Source organism: Ceratotherium simum, chromosome 15, assembly GCF_057802395.1.
Source record: "Ceratotherium simum simum isolate JZ-2026a chromosome 15, ASM5780239v1, whole genome shotgun sequence".
Taxonomy (NCBI): domain Eukaryota; kingdom Metazoa; phylum Chordata; class Mammalia; order Perissodactyla; family Rhinocerotidae; genus Ceratotherium; species Ceratotherium simum.
The window spans coordinates 6,010,162-6,027,614 of record NC_141914.1 but is presented as its reverse complement, the minus strand read 5'-3'; the positions used below and the strand labels follow the sequence as shown (position 1 = coordinate 6,027,614).

Below are 17,453 nucleotides of genomic sequence, written 5' to 3'. Positions count from 1 at the left end.
ATGTTAGTGGTTATCAGAGTAACATTTTAGGAAAAATAAGAACTCTTTCTGATCTTATTACATGAGTGTGTGTGTATACATATAATTTTGTAATTTACTCTAGGACCTGGAAAAATCTAGCAACTAAAGTTTTAAAATAATTTGTTAGTTTACTTTGTAATATAAATGACTTGATGTATATAAGTTGTGTAAGTTGACTTGTTGAAAAAAGTCTAGCTTTTAGTTTGAAATTCAGATGATTTTCTTTAAAGTAGCACACTCTGTAAGCCTCACGTATTATAATTTGTACTGGTAAAGTTCAGTCTTTGGAAATTTGGCTTAAGGCAACACGTGTGGCAGAGATTTCTACTTGAGTCACTCTATTTTTTGATGATTTAAGGTATTTAGAGGTAGAGTGGGAAGTTAAACGAAAAACTCATCGTGAATTCAGCAAAACAAACATGGTGGACCTATGCCCTAAAGTTCCTAAACAAGATAATAGCAGTGATTGTGGAGTATATTTACTGCAATATGTGGAAAGCTTCTTTAAGGTATGTAAAGATATAAATAAGTTTTTTATTCACAGTTACCAGCATACAATCACGAATTACTGGGCAAGCAAAGAAGCAGGAAAATGTTACAGGTAATCAAGAAAGAAAGATTAAAAAAAGAGAAATAGAACCACATATAATCCAGATATTGGAGTTAGCAAATAAGAACTTTAAAATAATTTGACTAGTGTGTTAGAGAAAATAGTCAAAGATGGACAAAATGGATGAAGAGAGAGAATCTACTAAAAAAAAAAAATCAAGTGGACATTCTAGAGCTGAAAATGCATAATGATATATATGAAATTAAGAACTTATTGTATGGGTTTAATAGCAGACTGGATACAGCAGAATACAGGATTAGAGAATTTAAAAAAGCATAATAGAAAGTATCCAATTGTAGCTCAGAGAGAAAAAAGAATGTAAAGAAGAGAACAGAGCATAAGAGACAAATGTGATATAGTCAAAAAGTCTAATTTACATGTAATTGGAGTTCCAGAAGGATTGAGGGGAGAAAGGAGATTAAGGCAGACACAAATGTGAAGAAAAATTTTCAAAACAAAAAGACTGATATATTAAGAAGCTTAGAAAACCATAAACTAGATAAGTACAATGACAAGCATGGGTGTTATTTTCTAGCTCATCAGAGACTATAGGAACTGTAGCAGTATCAAAGTAGAATTCTAAATAGCTAGGAATCACTCTTTGCTTTTATTTTTATTAATTAATTAATTAATTAATTAATTATTTCCCCCAAAGACCCAGTAGATAGTTGTATGTCATAGCTGCACATCCTTCTAGTTGCTGTATCTGGGACACAGCCTCAGCGTGGTCGGAGAAGCGGTGCGTCGGTGCACGCCTGGGATCCGAACCCTGGCCACCAGTAGCGGAGCACGCGCACTTAACCGCTAAGCCACGGGGCCGGCCCCACTCTTTGCTTTTTGAACTGTCAGCTCGTTACTTCAGTCATTACCTGTATTATTTATTTATGAAGTGGGTATAGGAGCAGGATATTTTTGACCAGAAGTTTGCTTGGAGAATCCTTAAAGGTACTTTCAAAACATGAGAGTTATAATATGCAATTACAGCTTTTGGTATAATTGGGGAGGAATGATAATATGTTGTCGAAGATGGTGCACATTATGGAAACTGTTAAATATGTTATGTTGATTTTTTTTTTTCCTTTTTTATTTCACACTGGAACTTCATTATAGGGTGACAGTTCTGGTCTAATATGCTTTCCACAGAGATTTGATTTTGTTTTTATTACATAATATTATTACATAACATATTCTGAGTCTGTTACATATTTCTACTTTATATAGCCCCAGTTAGTAGAATATATCTCATATAGATTGTAGCACCATTTAAGATTCCTGGGGGAAAAACTCAAAAAATTAAACCTTGTATTTTACAAATTGGTGCACTAATATAATAGAGCTTAGGTTGAAAAAAATAGGTTTGGAGTAGACCACTTAAAACTTGTGGAACTTTGTAACTAAACCTTAACAAAGACAACAGTAATTCTAATGAAAATACTTGTACAGTTAAATCTCCGCTGACGTTTGCTCCTAGAGTCACAGTAAGTCCATCCTTTAAGCTTTATACCCTGGAACTCTTAATTCCTTCCTCAGGATGTAAGTCCTTCTTACGTCTGGCTTTCGATAGTTTCATCAACCCTGTAAACATGATCCAGGGGTAGCCTTCTTCAGCAGTTATTTATTTTTTTAAACACGTCTGTGCAGGTGCAACTTGTGACTTCCCAGTGAAGCTTAATATAGTGGAAAATATAGCAATTCTTGAAGCCATGGCTATTTCTTGCACTAAAAAGGCACTTCTGCAGGATTTTCTGTTTTTTATCTGAAATTCTTCATTTACTGCTAAGGCTTTCTTTTTGTTTTTTAATAGTTTCAAAATATTAACTTGTAAAAAGTTATGTTCAAACCAACCAGGCTTTTGCATTGTACTGAATCATTCTCTGTTTACTAATTCTGTTTGCACTAATTCACATAAACATACGTTGTAGCAGAACAAACAGTATTAATTTTGGTGTTCATAAATTAGCAACTTAATGAAATGTTCTAAAATTGATTGTGGTGATGGTTGCACAACTCTGAATATACTAAAAACCATTCAGTTGAATACTTTAGGTGAATAGTATGGTATGTGAATGATATCTCAGTAAAGCTGTTATTTAAAAAAAGTTAGCAGTTTCTCATTTCTTGTAAAAATGAAATTAAAACAAATTTGAATTATACTACTAAGGTGATTGTGTTTTTTTCTTTTCTCTCATTAGGATCCTATTGTTAACTTTGAACTTCCAATTCATTTGGAGAAGTGGTTTCCTCGTCATGTAATAAAGACCAAAAGGGAAGATATTCGAGAGCTCATTTTGAAACTTCATTTACAGCAACAGAAGGGCAGCAGTAGCTAGTTAATCTGTACAACCGTGACACAGATGTTCCATACGATTACTGGAAAGCCGCTTACCGGCATTTGTGTCAGCCAGCTCACAGAGAAGAAAATAACTTGCAGTAGTTTTATAAGTCATTGTATATTATTTAAACTATATAAGACATATTATTAGAGTCGTTGGGATCTCATAGATGGAGTGGAAATGGGAGTGATATAGATAAACTTATTAGATAGAAATTAAGATTTCATAAATATTTGATATTTTTATGATTAAATATGCTTGGATTATGCAATTACATATGTAATGTGGGAATGTTTTTGTAGATAAGGAAACGTTGTGATCAGTACTTCCACATAACTGGGAGTGGAGGGCAGTTAGGTCCTCCCTGGTGCCAGCTCCAGTGCTTGTCAAGTTTGTTGACAAGTCACTTTATATTGTAATTCTATTCTTTGCAGCTCAAGCATGCAGTATGAATACTGTGTATTTTTTTTAAAAATAATTTAGTACGAAGGCTTCAGAAAATGCCATTTACGGCATCCCTTCTGTATAGTGTAAAAGAAGACATCATGTTAGGAAGATGATAAAAATTCACTCTTTCAAAGCGCAGCTCATTTTTCTCAATTGCTAAATGGAACTGTTACTCTGCTCTGATTGTTATTTGCTTTCCGTTTATTTTCATGTCATATGTGGGGATCTGAGAATTTAGTTCATTCATTCAGAGTGAAATTTGGAACAAAAAAATTTTAGCTATCCAAAATAGGTTTTTAAAAATTACATATATAGCTCAACTTAGTTTATTTGAGGTATAGCTATATAAATATTGACTCCTATCCTATCCTGATTTCCCAGAATATATGTACACGGTTTCTGTTAAGTATAGAAGAAAAATTGGTGTCCTCATAACTTTAATTAAAAAAATACCCTCAAAGTCTTATTTATTAATTATTAGAACTCAATATATAATTTTATAGCTTTGTGTATCCAGTATTCATCTGCAAAGCCAGATCGCTCTCATTGGTTTTATATTTTTAAATTGTAGTTTTTAGAGACTTATGATCCCCATGGAGCATATGTGCAGGTAACAGTTTTGAATTCATGTGATCATGGTGGTATTATATGTGATTAAATACTTCACAACCTTCTAATGTTATCAGGAATATTTTGAGGGGACAATTATATTGTATTTTCTTAGATAAGAAAAATGTTTTCTAAGAATATTGTTTTAATCCTTTGTTTTAAGCATCCTCCTGGACTTACAGTGTAACTGTGTATAAAGCAGTGAAGCAAAGGCAGTTTAAGATAAAGCTAAAAGTTGGAACATTTTATTTCAAAATCATGTGAATTGAGGGGGTCAGTTAAGCCTCAGTGTCTTTAAGTTTTTGTTAATCTTGTCACCATCTTTATATTGTTAAAGATCTTTGCCTTCTGGAGATTTCCTATAAAGATAGTTGTAATTACATGTTTCATTTCCAATTTGCGTGTGTGTAGGAGGGGAGTTTTTTAGATGACTATTAATTATTTTGTAAATCTAATTTTGGGAAAGCAAGTATATATTACACCTTCTTCTGACTTCTTAACTTTTTTTTTGTATGTTTTTCAAAAATACCACTGTCCTTTATCATGTTTTGAAGATTGTTTAAAATTCATTTTCCTAAAATCATGTGGAAATAATGCTTTGAGAATATCAACATTTTATATTAAACCTTTCCAATTCATTAAATTGAAGTGTAATTTTTTTCTTAAGAAAAGTAAGCCATTCTTAGAAATAAATTTTAAATTGTATGATACCCAGTGCAAATCATATAACTGATGCTTAGGTTAATTTTTCTTCCTATTTTAACAGGCATATAGTTAATTTGGTTGTCAGTTCAGGGAACATTTTTTGAGCATCTACTCATAGGAGGCAATTTGCTAGGTACAAAAAATTGAACGACAGCTCCTATTCCTGAGTCATTTATGGTTTAATGGGAGAAATGGACATATGAACATTTTTAATATTCTCTGGTAAAAACAATCATAGAGTTTCTTTGACAGCACAGGAGGAAGTTCAGCCTGTGTGTGTGTGTGTGTGTGTGTGTGGTAGTGAGAGGTGGTAGGGAGGCAGTAAGAGGGTTGTTGGTGGATAGGGAAAGCCTTACTAGAGAAGATAATACTATTTTTAATTCACAACTCTTGGGATTAAAAAAAAAAGGTAGTTTTTTTTTTTTAAGTGATATCCAATCACTTAACTAGGACTTAGTTTAATACCTCTTAAAATCAACTTCTTTTCTTTTTATGTTCAGGGGAAGAATAGGTCTAGACTTGTTATACAGAGCCCTTTTCTAATCTGGTTCCAATCTAAATTCTGTCCTCATCTTCCCACTATTATCACCCACTTTTTAGTCATAAAATCATTCATTTATGCTTTAATTACTTTTGGCTTAACGCCAAGTGTAAGCCCTTTCTTCACAGGAAATTATCTTGGGTTTTCTTTCTTTCAGTGCTGTTTCTTTGGAAACGTACGAAGCTAAGATAAATGTGGAATGTCATCTGTATCCTATATTTTTTTTATTGTGAAAACAACGTCTAATTATTGGGCTGTGCCTGGGCTGGGAGAACTGTGAGTGGACGTGCATACTCTGCGGGCCTGCTTGACCAGCTCCGTATCAAATCCTGCTGGAAGACCAGGCCCTTGTTTCCCTCTGTAGTCCCTTGTAACTGACCTTGTCCTTGGGGAAATTTGGGAACTGCCCAGAGGCTGTTAAAACACGTGTTCTGGGGCCGGTCCTATGGCCTAGTGGTTAAGTTCAGCACGCTGAGTTTGGTTCCCAGGCGTGGACCTACACCACTTGGTGGCGGCCATGCTGTGGTGGCGACCCACATACGAAATAGAGGAAGATTGGCACAGATGTTAGCTCAAGGTGAATCTTCCTCAGCAAAAAAAACAAAAAACATGGTTCTGTGTGGAAGAGGCTTCCTTACGCTGGTGTGGTCTGTACCTGCCCAGGTGGTCTCTTCTCTTACAACTGAGTGCATCCTTTTTGGGGGCTAGAGAAATCAGGGTCAGGACTAGTTTAGGATTCTGAAGAGAAATGTGCTTTAGATCTTTACAAAATATTTTTTTTTTCGGAGAACTTCCCCAGAGGTACATGACATAAGATATAAATTCATTGCTATTTGATAGTAAATCCTAGCTTCCACAGGGATTTTGACTACTTTAATTGCTTTCTACTAGGTTTATTTGATAACAACAACTGCCCTATTACAAAGAATTTTATCTGGTCCCATTGTGGTAAAGGATATCCTTTCTTGGTTAGGAGTTCCTTATGTGGATAAACTCATTGGGCCTCCCGTCTCATAGCAAATTAAGCAATGCAGTTATTGTCACATAGCTTTCATTTATATTGTATGCTTAGTGAGTGCCAGGCACTATTCTAAGCATTTAACTAATCTTCACAACAGCTCTACCATGAGTTAGCTTTACTATTCCTATCTCATTTTATAGATAGGGAAGAAGACATGGTAAGTTGTTATAGTGAAAGATTTTCAAATTTTTTATCAAGGAAGGAAATTTAGAAGACAGTAGCGTTATTACAAAGAGAAACAACTCCGAGAAAACTGGTTTTGTACGTAGCTCGGTATTTCTGAAGTAGATAGGTATAGTCAGTTTGGGCATTTTATGCTCACAAATCATAGGCCCTAGAAGAACCCAGAGAACATGTGAATCTATCAAGTTCGAGTAATAGATTCAGAAAAAGTGTAAAACTCAGTGAATTGTAAGTGAAACATACTATTTTTAAGTGGACTGCTTTTTAAAGGCAAGGAGAGTGTTAGTAAAGAGCTTAGCTGGCTAGATTAAAGAAATTGTCTCTCCCCATCTGTTCTAATTAGCTTATCTCTCCCGCCTTCATAGCATGCTGGTTATTTCAGAAAGGAAGTGAGAGAGGTCCTTTGAAAGGACACCATTTTTATTTAAGCTAATTTATAATGGTTTTGGAATGGTTGTCAATTCTCAAACTTTTAAATGTTAGACCTTTCCTGAAACAATTTGTTGTTGGAAGTTTCAAGGATTTGGGTGCTCAATTAAGGATTTTGGCCTCTCCTCATTCCTTTGATTTTGGCCTAGATGATTATGTTTCCTCATTTTGGGAAGATTTCTCTGGGTATTTTGATATTTGTCCTGATAGAAGGAAACCTTCCATCATTAACAGGTATTTAAAAATCTATATTGATTTTATCTTTCTTTGTATCTGTAGTATAGTCTCTCTAAAAATAACATTATTTGATATGACTACTGTAAGAAATTGAATCAAATACTATATTACTCTTTGATATTGCTTCATTTAAACTGTCTTAAAATCTCCCCAATAATTGGTTTTTCTCTTCATTAGTATTTCCTGGTTCAAACCTTACTTCCTCTTATTTCTTGTGCTGACGTTGGATATACACTTGATGCGATAGCTAACGATCTTGAAATAAAGGAGCAGGAATTAAATGGAGAAAAGATTGAACGCTTCACTCCTCCTCTCCTTAGGCGTGCATGTCTATAATCTGCAAAATCCAAATGGCACAAATGTAGTTTTTGTTTATTACCTTTCATGCTGTATCCTCATTCATCATCAGAAGCCTTGTTTATACTTTCACTCTGTAGCACAAACCTACTTACCTTCAGAAGAGATCCAAGAACCCAGGAGTGCAGTTTCTTTTCTCCTGACTGACTCGGAATCCACAGACCCTTCTCTATCAACTGAAAAGAGAGGACCTCTGGACCACAGAGAAGCCGAGAGACAGTGGTTGCTCAGAAGAAGGCGATCTCTGTTTCCTAATGGTGTGAAAATCTGCCCAGATGAAAGTGTTTCAGAGGCTGTGGCAAACCATGTGAAATATTTTCAAGTCCGAGGTAAGCAAACACCCAAACCCTTGGGCTCCATGATGAAATTCAAACAGTTCTAAGGCATTTGTTCTATCTCATTATAATTCGAAGTTTGTGTTAATTTGGACAGAGACTGAGCCAAACATTATCTTTCTACTAGCTATGGAAAAATGACTTGCTAAGAGTATAATAGTCATATAGCTTCAGAAGAAAGTTTACATTATTTTAAGAGAGAAAATGGTTTAAATCTTTTAAGCACGTCAAAAATACCTGTTTATGTTACTGGGTAAATTAATTAAAATTTTTACTTCTTCATTACCTAGTATATTATATATTGCCTAAATATACCCACAAAATATATTTACCAAGGTTTACTTACCTATTTGGCTAATTAGTTATTTTATATACATGAAAACATCAATTTCTGTATTTTATAGTTTAGACATTCTACAGATTCATGCTTGTTACTCTCTAGTTGGTACGCATAAAACTTTTTACATCTAAAATGATGGCACTTCTCACAATGAACCCTAAAGCACCAAAACTAGGATTTGATTTTATTTTTAGTTAAACAATATTATCCTTGATCTTTTCATTTTGTGAATTCATGCTCTGTTTCTTATATTTACTAACCAAATTTGCTTAACTGACCATAGTATGTCCCTTGGATATTTGGAGGATTCCCAAACTTTGCTTTTTGCTGCTCGAGAGCCAATAAAAAGCCATAATCTGGATGTGATGCTAGTAAACTGAAGTCAAGATAGATGATGGAATGATAGTGAAATCAGGCTGGTTCCTTCATGCGTTTACTCAAAAAATGTTTGTTGAGCACTTACTACTTTCCAGACCCTGGGCTATAGGAACCTTCAGTCTGAGCTGCAACTTTATCTTCTCCTTCTTTATTTTCCTCTATCTTGTCTTTCTTCTCTTCCTCCCTCACCAAAGCAAGTCTTTTTATTTGATTTTTTTGTTTGTTGAAGTGGCACAGTGTATTAGCATCTTTTTTTTTTTGGAGTATGTTTATGTATATCTTGATTGTATTTGGGGGCTATCAAACATTACTAAGCAATAAGGTTTCCTTTTACTTTTTAAATGAAAATCGATTGACCTGGCCTTTTGTGTGTACAGGGCATATGCCAGAAGTGGCAAATTCTGAGGAGAGTGGGAAGAGAATAAAGGAACTGAAGATGAATGAGAATGACAACTTTTAATTTATCAAAATAGGATTTCTCCTACCTGGATTTTTACTTTGTATTATTTAAAAATAGATCAGAATATCTAGACAGTTGCTGGTTAAACAGCGAAGAGGAAATAAGCAGTCATTTAAGGAATGTGGTTATGCCTTTTAATTGCTTTGCTCTTGTGTTTATAAATTCAAGAGATACTATTGAAAAAGAAGCCAACAAAAAGAAAAATAAAGTATTCTTAGAATAATTGACTTTAAAATATAGATGCTATGAATGGGATCGTTGGAAAGGGACCTCATCAAGCTGAAAGGATTGGCTCAGCACATCAAGATTGTAACAGTGTTGTATAGCTGTTACTGTTATGGTAAAGGGAAATATTTCAATTGTTATGTTTTTGAAAATAATGAAAAATGGATATTTCAACATAGGTCTTGATTTTGAAGAGATAATTGGATTATGCCTTTAGAGCCAAATGTTTGGAAATTGGAGGGGGAGATCTACTCAATGTCCAACCAAGGATCTTAGCTCTTCCCACCGACCTAATTCAATCTAATGGTTTGCCAATTTTTCTTTCATAGAGAATTTGGCATCAATTGCTAGTTCGCGTAACAAATTTGAAAAATTCTCCATTTAAGCAAGAAGCAACTGCATTTAACTATTGATTCATAAAATTAAGTAGATATTTAGGGTGCTTTGAGTAGAATGTAATTAATAGTATCCTCCCTCTTTTTTTTTAAATCATGTTAATAGTTGGGCCTTTTAAAATATAGCTTTATTAAGGTGTACCTTGATGGATTTTAAACTGCACATATTTAAAGTATGCAGTTTGATTCATTTTGACAAGTGTGTTTACCCTTGAAATCATCACTACAATTGAAATAATGAATTTATCAATCACCTCAAACATTTTTCTCATGCGCCTTTGTAATCCCTCCCTCCCTCAGCACCTCCCTTGACCCCAGGACTGAGGCAACCACTGATCTGCTTTCTATCACTGTGTATTATTTGCATTCTCTACACTTGTGTATACAAATGTAATCATACTATGTACTCTTTTTTGTCTGGGGTCTTTCACTCAGTGTAATTATTTTGAGACTCATCCATAATTTTTTTGTGTATCAATAGTTTGTTACCTTTTATTGTTTGGTAGTAATCCATTTTATGGATATACCACATTTTGGGGTATTTGGATTGTTTTTAGTTATTGGTGATTACGAAGAAAGCTGTCAGGAACATTACTGTACAAGTTTTTGTGTGAACACTTGTTTTAATTTCTACTGGTTAATAGGAGTGGAACGCTGGGTCACATGATAGGTGTATGTTTAACTTTTAAAGAAATTGCCAAACTGTTTTCCAGTGTAGTGGTACCACCAGCAGTGTGTTAGGATTCCAGTTTACCCACATCCTTGCAAGACTTGGTATAGTCAGTCAGTCTTTTTTAACTGTAACCATTCTAGTGGGTATGCAGTGATATCTTATTGTGGTTTTAATTTGCATTTTATTAAGGACTAATGACTAATGATGTTGAGCACCTTTTTCATGCTCTCATTTGCCATTCATACGTCTTTTTTGATGAAGAGTCTGTTCAAATATTTTGCTCATTTAAAAATTAATTGGGATGTTTGTCTTATTATTGAGTTGTAAGAGTTCTTAATATATTCTAAATACAAATTCTTTGTCAGATATGTTTTGCATACATTTTTCCCAATGTGTGGCTGTCCGTTTATTTTCTTCATAATGTCTTTTGAGGAACAGAAGTTTTACATTTTGATAAGTCCAATTTATCAGGTTTTTTTGGATCATGCTTGCTTTTGGTGTTAGATCTAAGTTTGCCTAACCCAAAGTCACAAAGATAATCTCCTGTCTTTTCCTGTAGAAGCTTTATAAGTTTTGGGTTTTATATTTAGGTCTATGATGTTCTTTGTATTAATTTTTGTATCAAGAATATATGGCTCAAAGTTAAATTTTTTGCATATGCATAGCTGTTGTTCCAGCACCGTTTTTTAAAAAGATTATTCTTTCTTGACTTTGTACCTTTGTTGAAAATCAGTCTTCTGTTATGGTGGGTCTGTTTCTTCAGTCTTGATTCTCTTCCACTGATCTCTTTGTCTATTTTTATACCAATACCGTACTGTCTTGATTACTTTTAGCTTTATAATAAGTCTTTGAATCAGATAGTGTAACTTCCTCAACTTTGTTCTTCTTTTTCAAATTTGTTTGGTTATGCTAGGTACTTTGTCTTCCGTGTAAATGTTGGCATCAGCTTGCCAATTTGTACAAAAAAGGCTGCTGGGATTTTTATTGGAATTGTGTTGAGCTTATGGATCAATTTGAGAATTGTCATCTTAACAATATTGAGTCTTCTAATTGATGAACATATATATCCCTCTGTTTATTTAGGTCTTCTTCAATTTCTCTCAGCAATGTTTTGTAATTTTCAATGTATAGGTCTCACATCTTTTAATTAGATTTATCTATTTCACTTTTTTTCATGCTATTGTTAACGGTATTTAAAACATTTAATTTCTGATTGTTCCTTGCAAAACTGAGTTTTGCATATTGACCTTTTATTCTCTAACTTTGCTAAACTCACTTATTAGTTTATTAGCTTTTTTGTGTATTCCTTAGAGTTTTCTACATAGATGATTATTTCATGTGCAAATAAAGATAGTTTTATTTCTTATCTTCCAATTTATATGCCTTTTATTTGTTTTTCTTGCCTTATTGCACCAAATTGACTGTTCCATATGCTTTGTGCTCCATGATTCTGAAAGGAAAATATATTACTGTAAAAAAAGACTTTGCTCCATTCTGGATTTCTATGTACTGGTTAAGACGCACAGCCTGAGCCCTAGTAACAGGATTACAGACAAATTAAATGCTGGCATTTCCTTCTTTAGAATATTGTCATCACGTTTTCCCTTCCTCCACCAGGACAGGTTTTCTCTGCCAGAAGAGAGGCATTTGTAGATTAGTTATCTTCTCAAAAATAGAAAGTCATCTTCAGCAGTAACTAAAGGCTACATGAAAATTGTTTGACAAGAATGGGACTTCTGAACAGGTCTACTTCTAGGCCAAATAGGGTATATAACTAGGAGTAGAATTTTGGGGTCATATGGTAACTCTGTGTTAACTGCAGGAGGAACTGCCAGATCGTTTTCCAAAGTAGCTGCGATGTTTTACATTCCCACCAGCAGGGTATGAGGTTTCTGATTTTTCCACATCTTTTTTTTTTATTGATGTCATAATAGTTTATATCATTGTGAACTTTTAGTTGTACATTATTGTTTGTCAGTCACCATATAAATGCATGCCTTCACCCCTTGTGCCCACCTCTAACCCCTTCCGCCAGGTAACCACCAACCTCTTCTTTCTGTCCGTGTGTTAGTTTATCTTCCACATATGAGTGAAATCATGCGGTGTTTGTCTTTCTCTGGCTTATTTTGCTTAACATAATACCCTCCAGGTCCATCCATGTTGTTGCAAATGGGATGATTTTGTCTTTTTTTATGGCTGAGTAGTATATATATACCACATCTCCTTTATCCAATCATCAGTCGAGGGACACTTGGGTTGCTTCCACTTCTTGGCTATGGTGAATAATGCTGCAATGAACATGGGGTGCATAAGCCTCTTTGGATTGTTGATTTCACGTTCTTTGGATAGATACCCAGTAGTGGGATAGCTGGATCAGAAGGTATTTCTATTTTTAATTGTTTGAGGAATCTCCATACTGTTTTCCATAGAGGCTGCACCAGTTTGCATTCCCATCAGCAGTGAATGAGGGTTCCCTTTTCTCCACAACCTCTCCAACATTTGTTATTTTTTGTCTCGGTGATTATAGCTATTCTAAAGGGTGTAAGGTGATATCTTAGTGTAGTTTTGATTTGCATTTCCCTGATGATTAGTGATGTTGAACATCTTTTCATGTGCCTATTGGCCATCTATACATCTTCCTTGGAAAAATGTCTGTTCATATCCTCTGCTCATTTTTTGATGGAGTTGTTTTGTTTTTTTGTTGTTCAGTTGTGTGAGTTCTTTAGATATTATGGAGAATAACCCCTTATTGGATATATGCTTTGCAAATACTTTCTCCCAGCTGGCGGGTTGTCTTTTCGTTGTGATTCTGGTTTCATTTGCCTTGCAGAAGCTCTTTAGTCTGATGAAGTCCCACTTATTTATTTTTTCTTTTGTTTCCCTTGTCCGTGTAGACATGGAATTTGAAAAGATCCCTCTATGACCAACGTCAAAGAGAGTACTGCCTATATTTTCTTCCAGGAGTTTTATACTTTCAGGTCTTACTTTCAAGTCTTCGATCCATTTTGAGTTAATTTTTGTGTATGGAGAAAGAAGATGGTCTACTTTCATTCTTTTGCACGTTGCTGTCCAGTTTTCCCAGCACTATTTATTGAAGAGGCTTTCCTTTCTCCATTGTATGTTCTTAGCTCCTTTGTCAAAAATTGGCTGTCCATAGATGTGTGGTTTTATTCCTGGGCTTTGAATTCTGTTTCATTGATCTGTGTGTCTGTTTTTGTACCAGTACTATGCTGTTTTAATTATTATAGCTTTGTAGTATATTTTGAAGTCAGGGATTGTGATGTCTCCAGCTTCGTTCTTTTTTCTCAGGATTGCTTTAGCTATTTGGGGTCTTTTGTTGCCCCATATGAATTTTAGTATTCTTTGTTCTATTTCCATGAAGAATGTCATTGGGATTCTGATTGGGATTGCATTGAATCTGTAGATTGCTTTCGGTAGTATGGACATCTTAACTATGTTTATTCTTCCAATCCATATGCATGGGATGTCTTTCCATTTCTTTATGTCATTGTCGATTTCTTTCAATAATGTCTTATAGTTTTCAGTGTATAGGTCTTTCACCTCCTTGGTTAAATTTATTCCTAGATACTTTATTCTTTTTGTTGCGATTGTAAATGGGATTGTCTTTTTGAGTTCTTTTTCTGTTAGTTTGTTGTTAGAGTATAGAAATGCAACTGATTTTTGTAAGTAGATTTTGTACCAGCAACTTTGCTCTAGTTGTTGATTATTTCTAATAATTTTCCAATGGATTCTTTAGGGTTTTCTATATATAAAATCATGTCTGCAAACAGTGAGAATTTCAATTCTTCCTTGCCTGTTTGGATTCCTTTTATTCCTTTTTCTTGCCTAATTGCTGTGGCAAAAACCTCCAGTACTGTGTTGAGTAAGAGTGGCGAGAGTGGGCACTCTTGTCTTATCCCTGTTTTCAGAGGGATGGCTTTCAGTTTTTCCCCATTGAGTATGATGTTGGCTGTGGGTGTCATATATGGCCTTTATTATGTTAAGGTACTTTCCTTCTATACCCATTTTGTTGAGAGTTTTTATCATAAATGGATGTTGGATCTTGTCAAATGCCTTCTCTGCATCTATTGAGATGGTCATGTGGTTTTTATTCCTCGTTTTGTTAATGTGGTGTATCACATTGGTTGATTTCTGGATGTTGAACCATCCGTGTGTCCCTGGTATTGCTTGATCATGGTATATGATCTTTTTAATGTAATGCTGTATTCTGTTTGCCAATATTTTGTTGAGGATTTTTGCATCTATGTTCATCAGCGATATTGGCCTGTAATTTTCCTTTTTTGTGTTGTCATTGTCTGACTTTGGTATCAGGATGATGTTGGCCTCATAGAATGTGTTAGGAAGTGTTTCATCTTCCTCTTTTTTGGAATAATTTGAGAAGGATAGGTATTAAATCTTCTTTGAATGTTTGGTAAAATTCTCCAGAGAAACCATCTGGTCCTGGACTTTTATTTTTTGGGAGGTTTTTGATTACTGTTTCCATCTCTTTACTTGTGATTGGTCTATTCAGATTCTCTATTTCTTCTTGATTCAGTTTTGGGATGTTGTGAGTCTAAGAATTTATCCATTTCTTCTAGATTGTTCAATTTGTTGGCATATAGTTTTTCATGGTATTCTCTTATAATCCTTTGTATTTCTGTGGTGTATGTTGTAATTTCTCCTCTTTCATTTCTAATTTTGTTTATTTGAGCCTTCTCTCTTTTTTTCTTTGTGAACCTGGCTAAGGGTTTGTCAATTTTGTTTATCTTCTCAAAGAACCAGCTCCTAGTTTCATTGATTCTTTCTACTGTTTTTTTGGTTTCAATTTCATTTATTTCTGCTCTAATTTTATTATTTCCCTCCTTCTGCTACCTTTGGGCTTTGTTTGTTCTTCTTTTTCTAGTTCTGTTAAGTATAGTTTAAGGTTGGTTATTTGGGATTTTTCTTGTTTGTAAGGTGGGCCTATATTGCTATGAGTTTCCCTCTCAGGACTGCTTTAGCTGCATCCCATATGAGTTGGTATGGTGTATTTTCATTTTCATTTGTCTCCAGATATTTTTTGATTTCTCCTTTAATTTCTTCAATGATCCATTGGTTGTTCAGTAGCATGTTGTTTAGTCTCCACATCTTTGTCACTTTCCAAGTTTTTTTTCTGGTGGTTGATTTCCAGTTTCATGGCATTATGGTCCGAAAAGATGCTTGTTATGATTTCAGTCTTCTTAAATTTATAGAGGCTTGCCTTGTTTCCCAGAATATGGTCTATCCTTGCAAATGTTCCATGTGCTCTTGTGAAGAATGTGTAATCTGCTGTGTTTGGATGGAGTGCTCTCTGTATATTTATTAAGTCCATCTTGTCTAGTTTTTCGTTTAAGTCCACTGTTTCCTTATTTACTTTCTGTCTGATGATCTGTCCATTGATGTAAGTAGGGTGTTAAGATCCCCTACTATTATTGTGTTGTTGTTAATATCTCCTTTTAGGTTTGTTAATAGTTGCTTTATGTACTTTGGTGCTCCTGTGTTGGGTGCATATATAGTTATAAATGATATGTCTTCTTGGTGGAGTGTCCTTTTTATCATTATATATTGGCTCTCTTTATCTCTCATTATCTTTCTTATCTTGAAGTTTACTTCGTGTGGTATAAGTATGGCAACACCTGCTTTCTTTTGTTTGCCATTATCTTTTGTTTATCGTCTTCCATCCTTTCACTGTGAGCCTGTGTTTATCTTTAGAGCTGAGATGTGTTTCCTGGAGGCAGCATATTGTTGGATCTTGTGTTTTAATCCATCCCACCATTCTGTGTCTTTTGATTGGAGAAGTCAATCCATTTACATTTAGAGTGATTATTGATATATAAGGGCTTAATGTTGCTATTTTATCACTCATTTTTCAGTTCTTTTGCATTTGCTTTGTTTCTCATCTCCTGTTTCGGACTGCCAATTCAATTTTGTGGTTCTGTGTGATGGTTTTCTTAGCTTTCTCTTTATTTATCGTGTGTGTCTCTGTTCTGTTTATTTGTTTAGTGGTTACCACGAGGTTTGTATAAAAAATCTCATAGGTGAGATTTTCTGATGGCCTCTTATTTCCTTAGACTAAGTCAATTCCATCCCTTTCCTCTTTCCCTTGTAAGTTATTATTGTCACAATTTATTCCATCTTGTGTTGTGAGTTTGTGTTTAGAGTGATGACATTATATTTGTTTTTGGTGTTTTCCTTCCCTTAATCTTTGATGTTATAATTAACTGTTCTCTGACCTATTCTGATAGAGAGTTACAATTTTTCTGATTTTGTCTACCTATTTTTCTCCTTGCTCAAAGCTTTGTATCCCCTTTCTCTCTTTTTTTTGTAGGCATGAGGAGCTTCTTGAGCGTTTCTTGTAACCTAGCTCTGTGGTTAACATTTTATGTTTGCTTTATCACATATCTATCTGACCAACCATCTTATTTCTTAGATGTGTTTCATAAGTTAGAGACATCAGTACATTTCCCCAGGACACTTCAGCATGAATATCATTAACTAGAGTTTAATGTTTGTTTACTTTTTTAAAGGTGAAATTTAAATAGAGTGAAATGTGTAAACTTAAGCATACCATATGGTGAGTTTTGACTAATGCACACACTGGTGTAAACCAAACCTCTCTTAAATTTTGGGACAGTATCACCCCAGAAAGTTCCATTATTCCCCTTCCCAATCATCCTCCTCCACCCCTATCCACCAGGCAACCACTCTTCTAATTCTTTTAAACCATAGCTTTGTTTCACCTATCTAGGACTTTATATAAACAGAATAGTATGTACTCTTTTGTATAAGGCTTCTTTCACTCAGCTTTTTGAGATTCATCCTTGTTGCATGAATTAGTAATTTGTTCCTTTTGACTCCATTGTGTGACCAATGGTTTTTTTATTTTCCCGTTGATGGATACCTGGATTGTTTTCATTTTTAAGTTGCTATGAATAAAGCTGCTCTGGCATTGAACATAAGTCTTTCTGTGGATATGTGCTTCCCTCTCTCTTGAAGGAATACCTGGGAGGGGAATTGCTGGGTCATAGGTTTGGTGTATATTTGGTTATATAAGAAACTACCAGTATTTTTTCCCAAAGTGGTTGTACTATTTTATACTCCCACCAAAAATGAGAGTTCCGAATACTCCACATCCT

At 34.5% G+C, this 17,453-nt stretch overlaps 2 protein-coding genes across 6 annotated transcripts in view; both read left to right on the top strand.

Moving 5' to 3' along the window:
- SENP7 (SUMO specific peptidase 7) overlaps positions 1-4,656 on the top strand; it is a 137,096-nt gene extending 132,440 nt beyond the window's left edge. For all 5 annotated transcript variants that reach the window (XM_014794980.2, XM_014794979.2, XM_014794978.2 and 2 more), the window contains 2 exons: positions 380-530; positions 2,824-4,656. In XM_014794980.2, coding sequence (XP_014650466.1) covers positions 380-530; positions 2,824-2,961 — 289 coding nt within the window. In that variant the 3' untranslated portion in view covers positions 2,962-4,656. The remainder of the gene's footprint in view (positions 1-379; positions 531-2,823) is intronic.
- Positions 4,657-7,028: 2,372 nt separating this feature from the next.
- The window catches only part of IMPG2 (interphotoreceptor matrix proteoglycan 2), a 73,456-nt gene continuing 63,031 nt past the window's right edge, over positions 7,029-17,453 (top strand). Inside the window, exons 1-2 of the mRNA XM_087439515.1 lie at positions 7,029-7,133; positions 7,595-7,822. Of these exons, the coding sequence (XP_087295641.1) occupies positions 7,049-7,133; positions 7,595-7,822 (313 nt within the window). The 5' untranslated portion in view covers positions 7,029-7,048. The remainder of the gene's footprint in view (positions 7,134-7,594; positions 7,823-17,453) is intronic.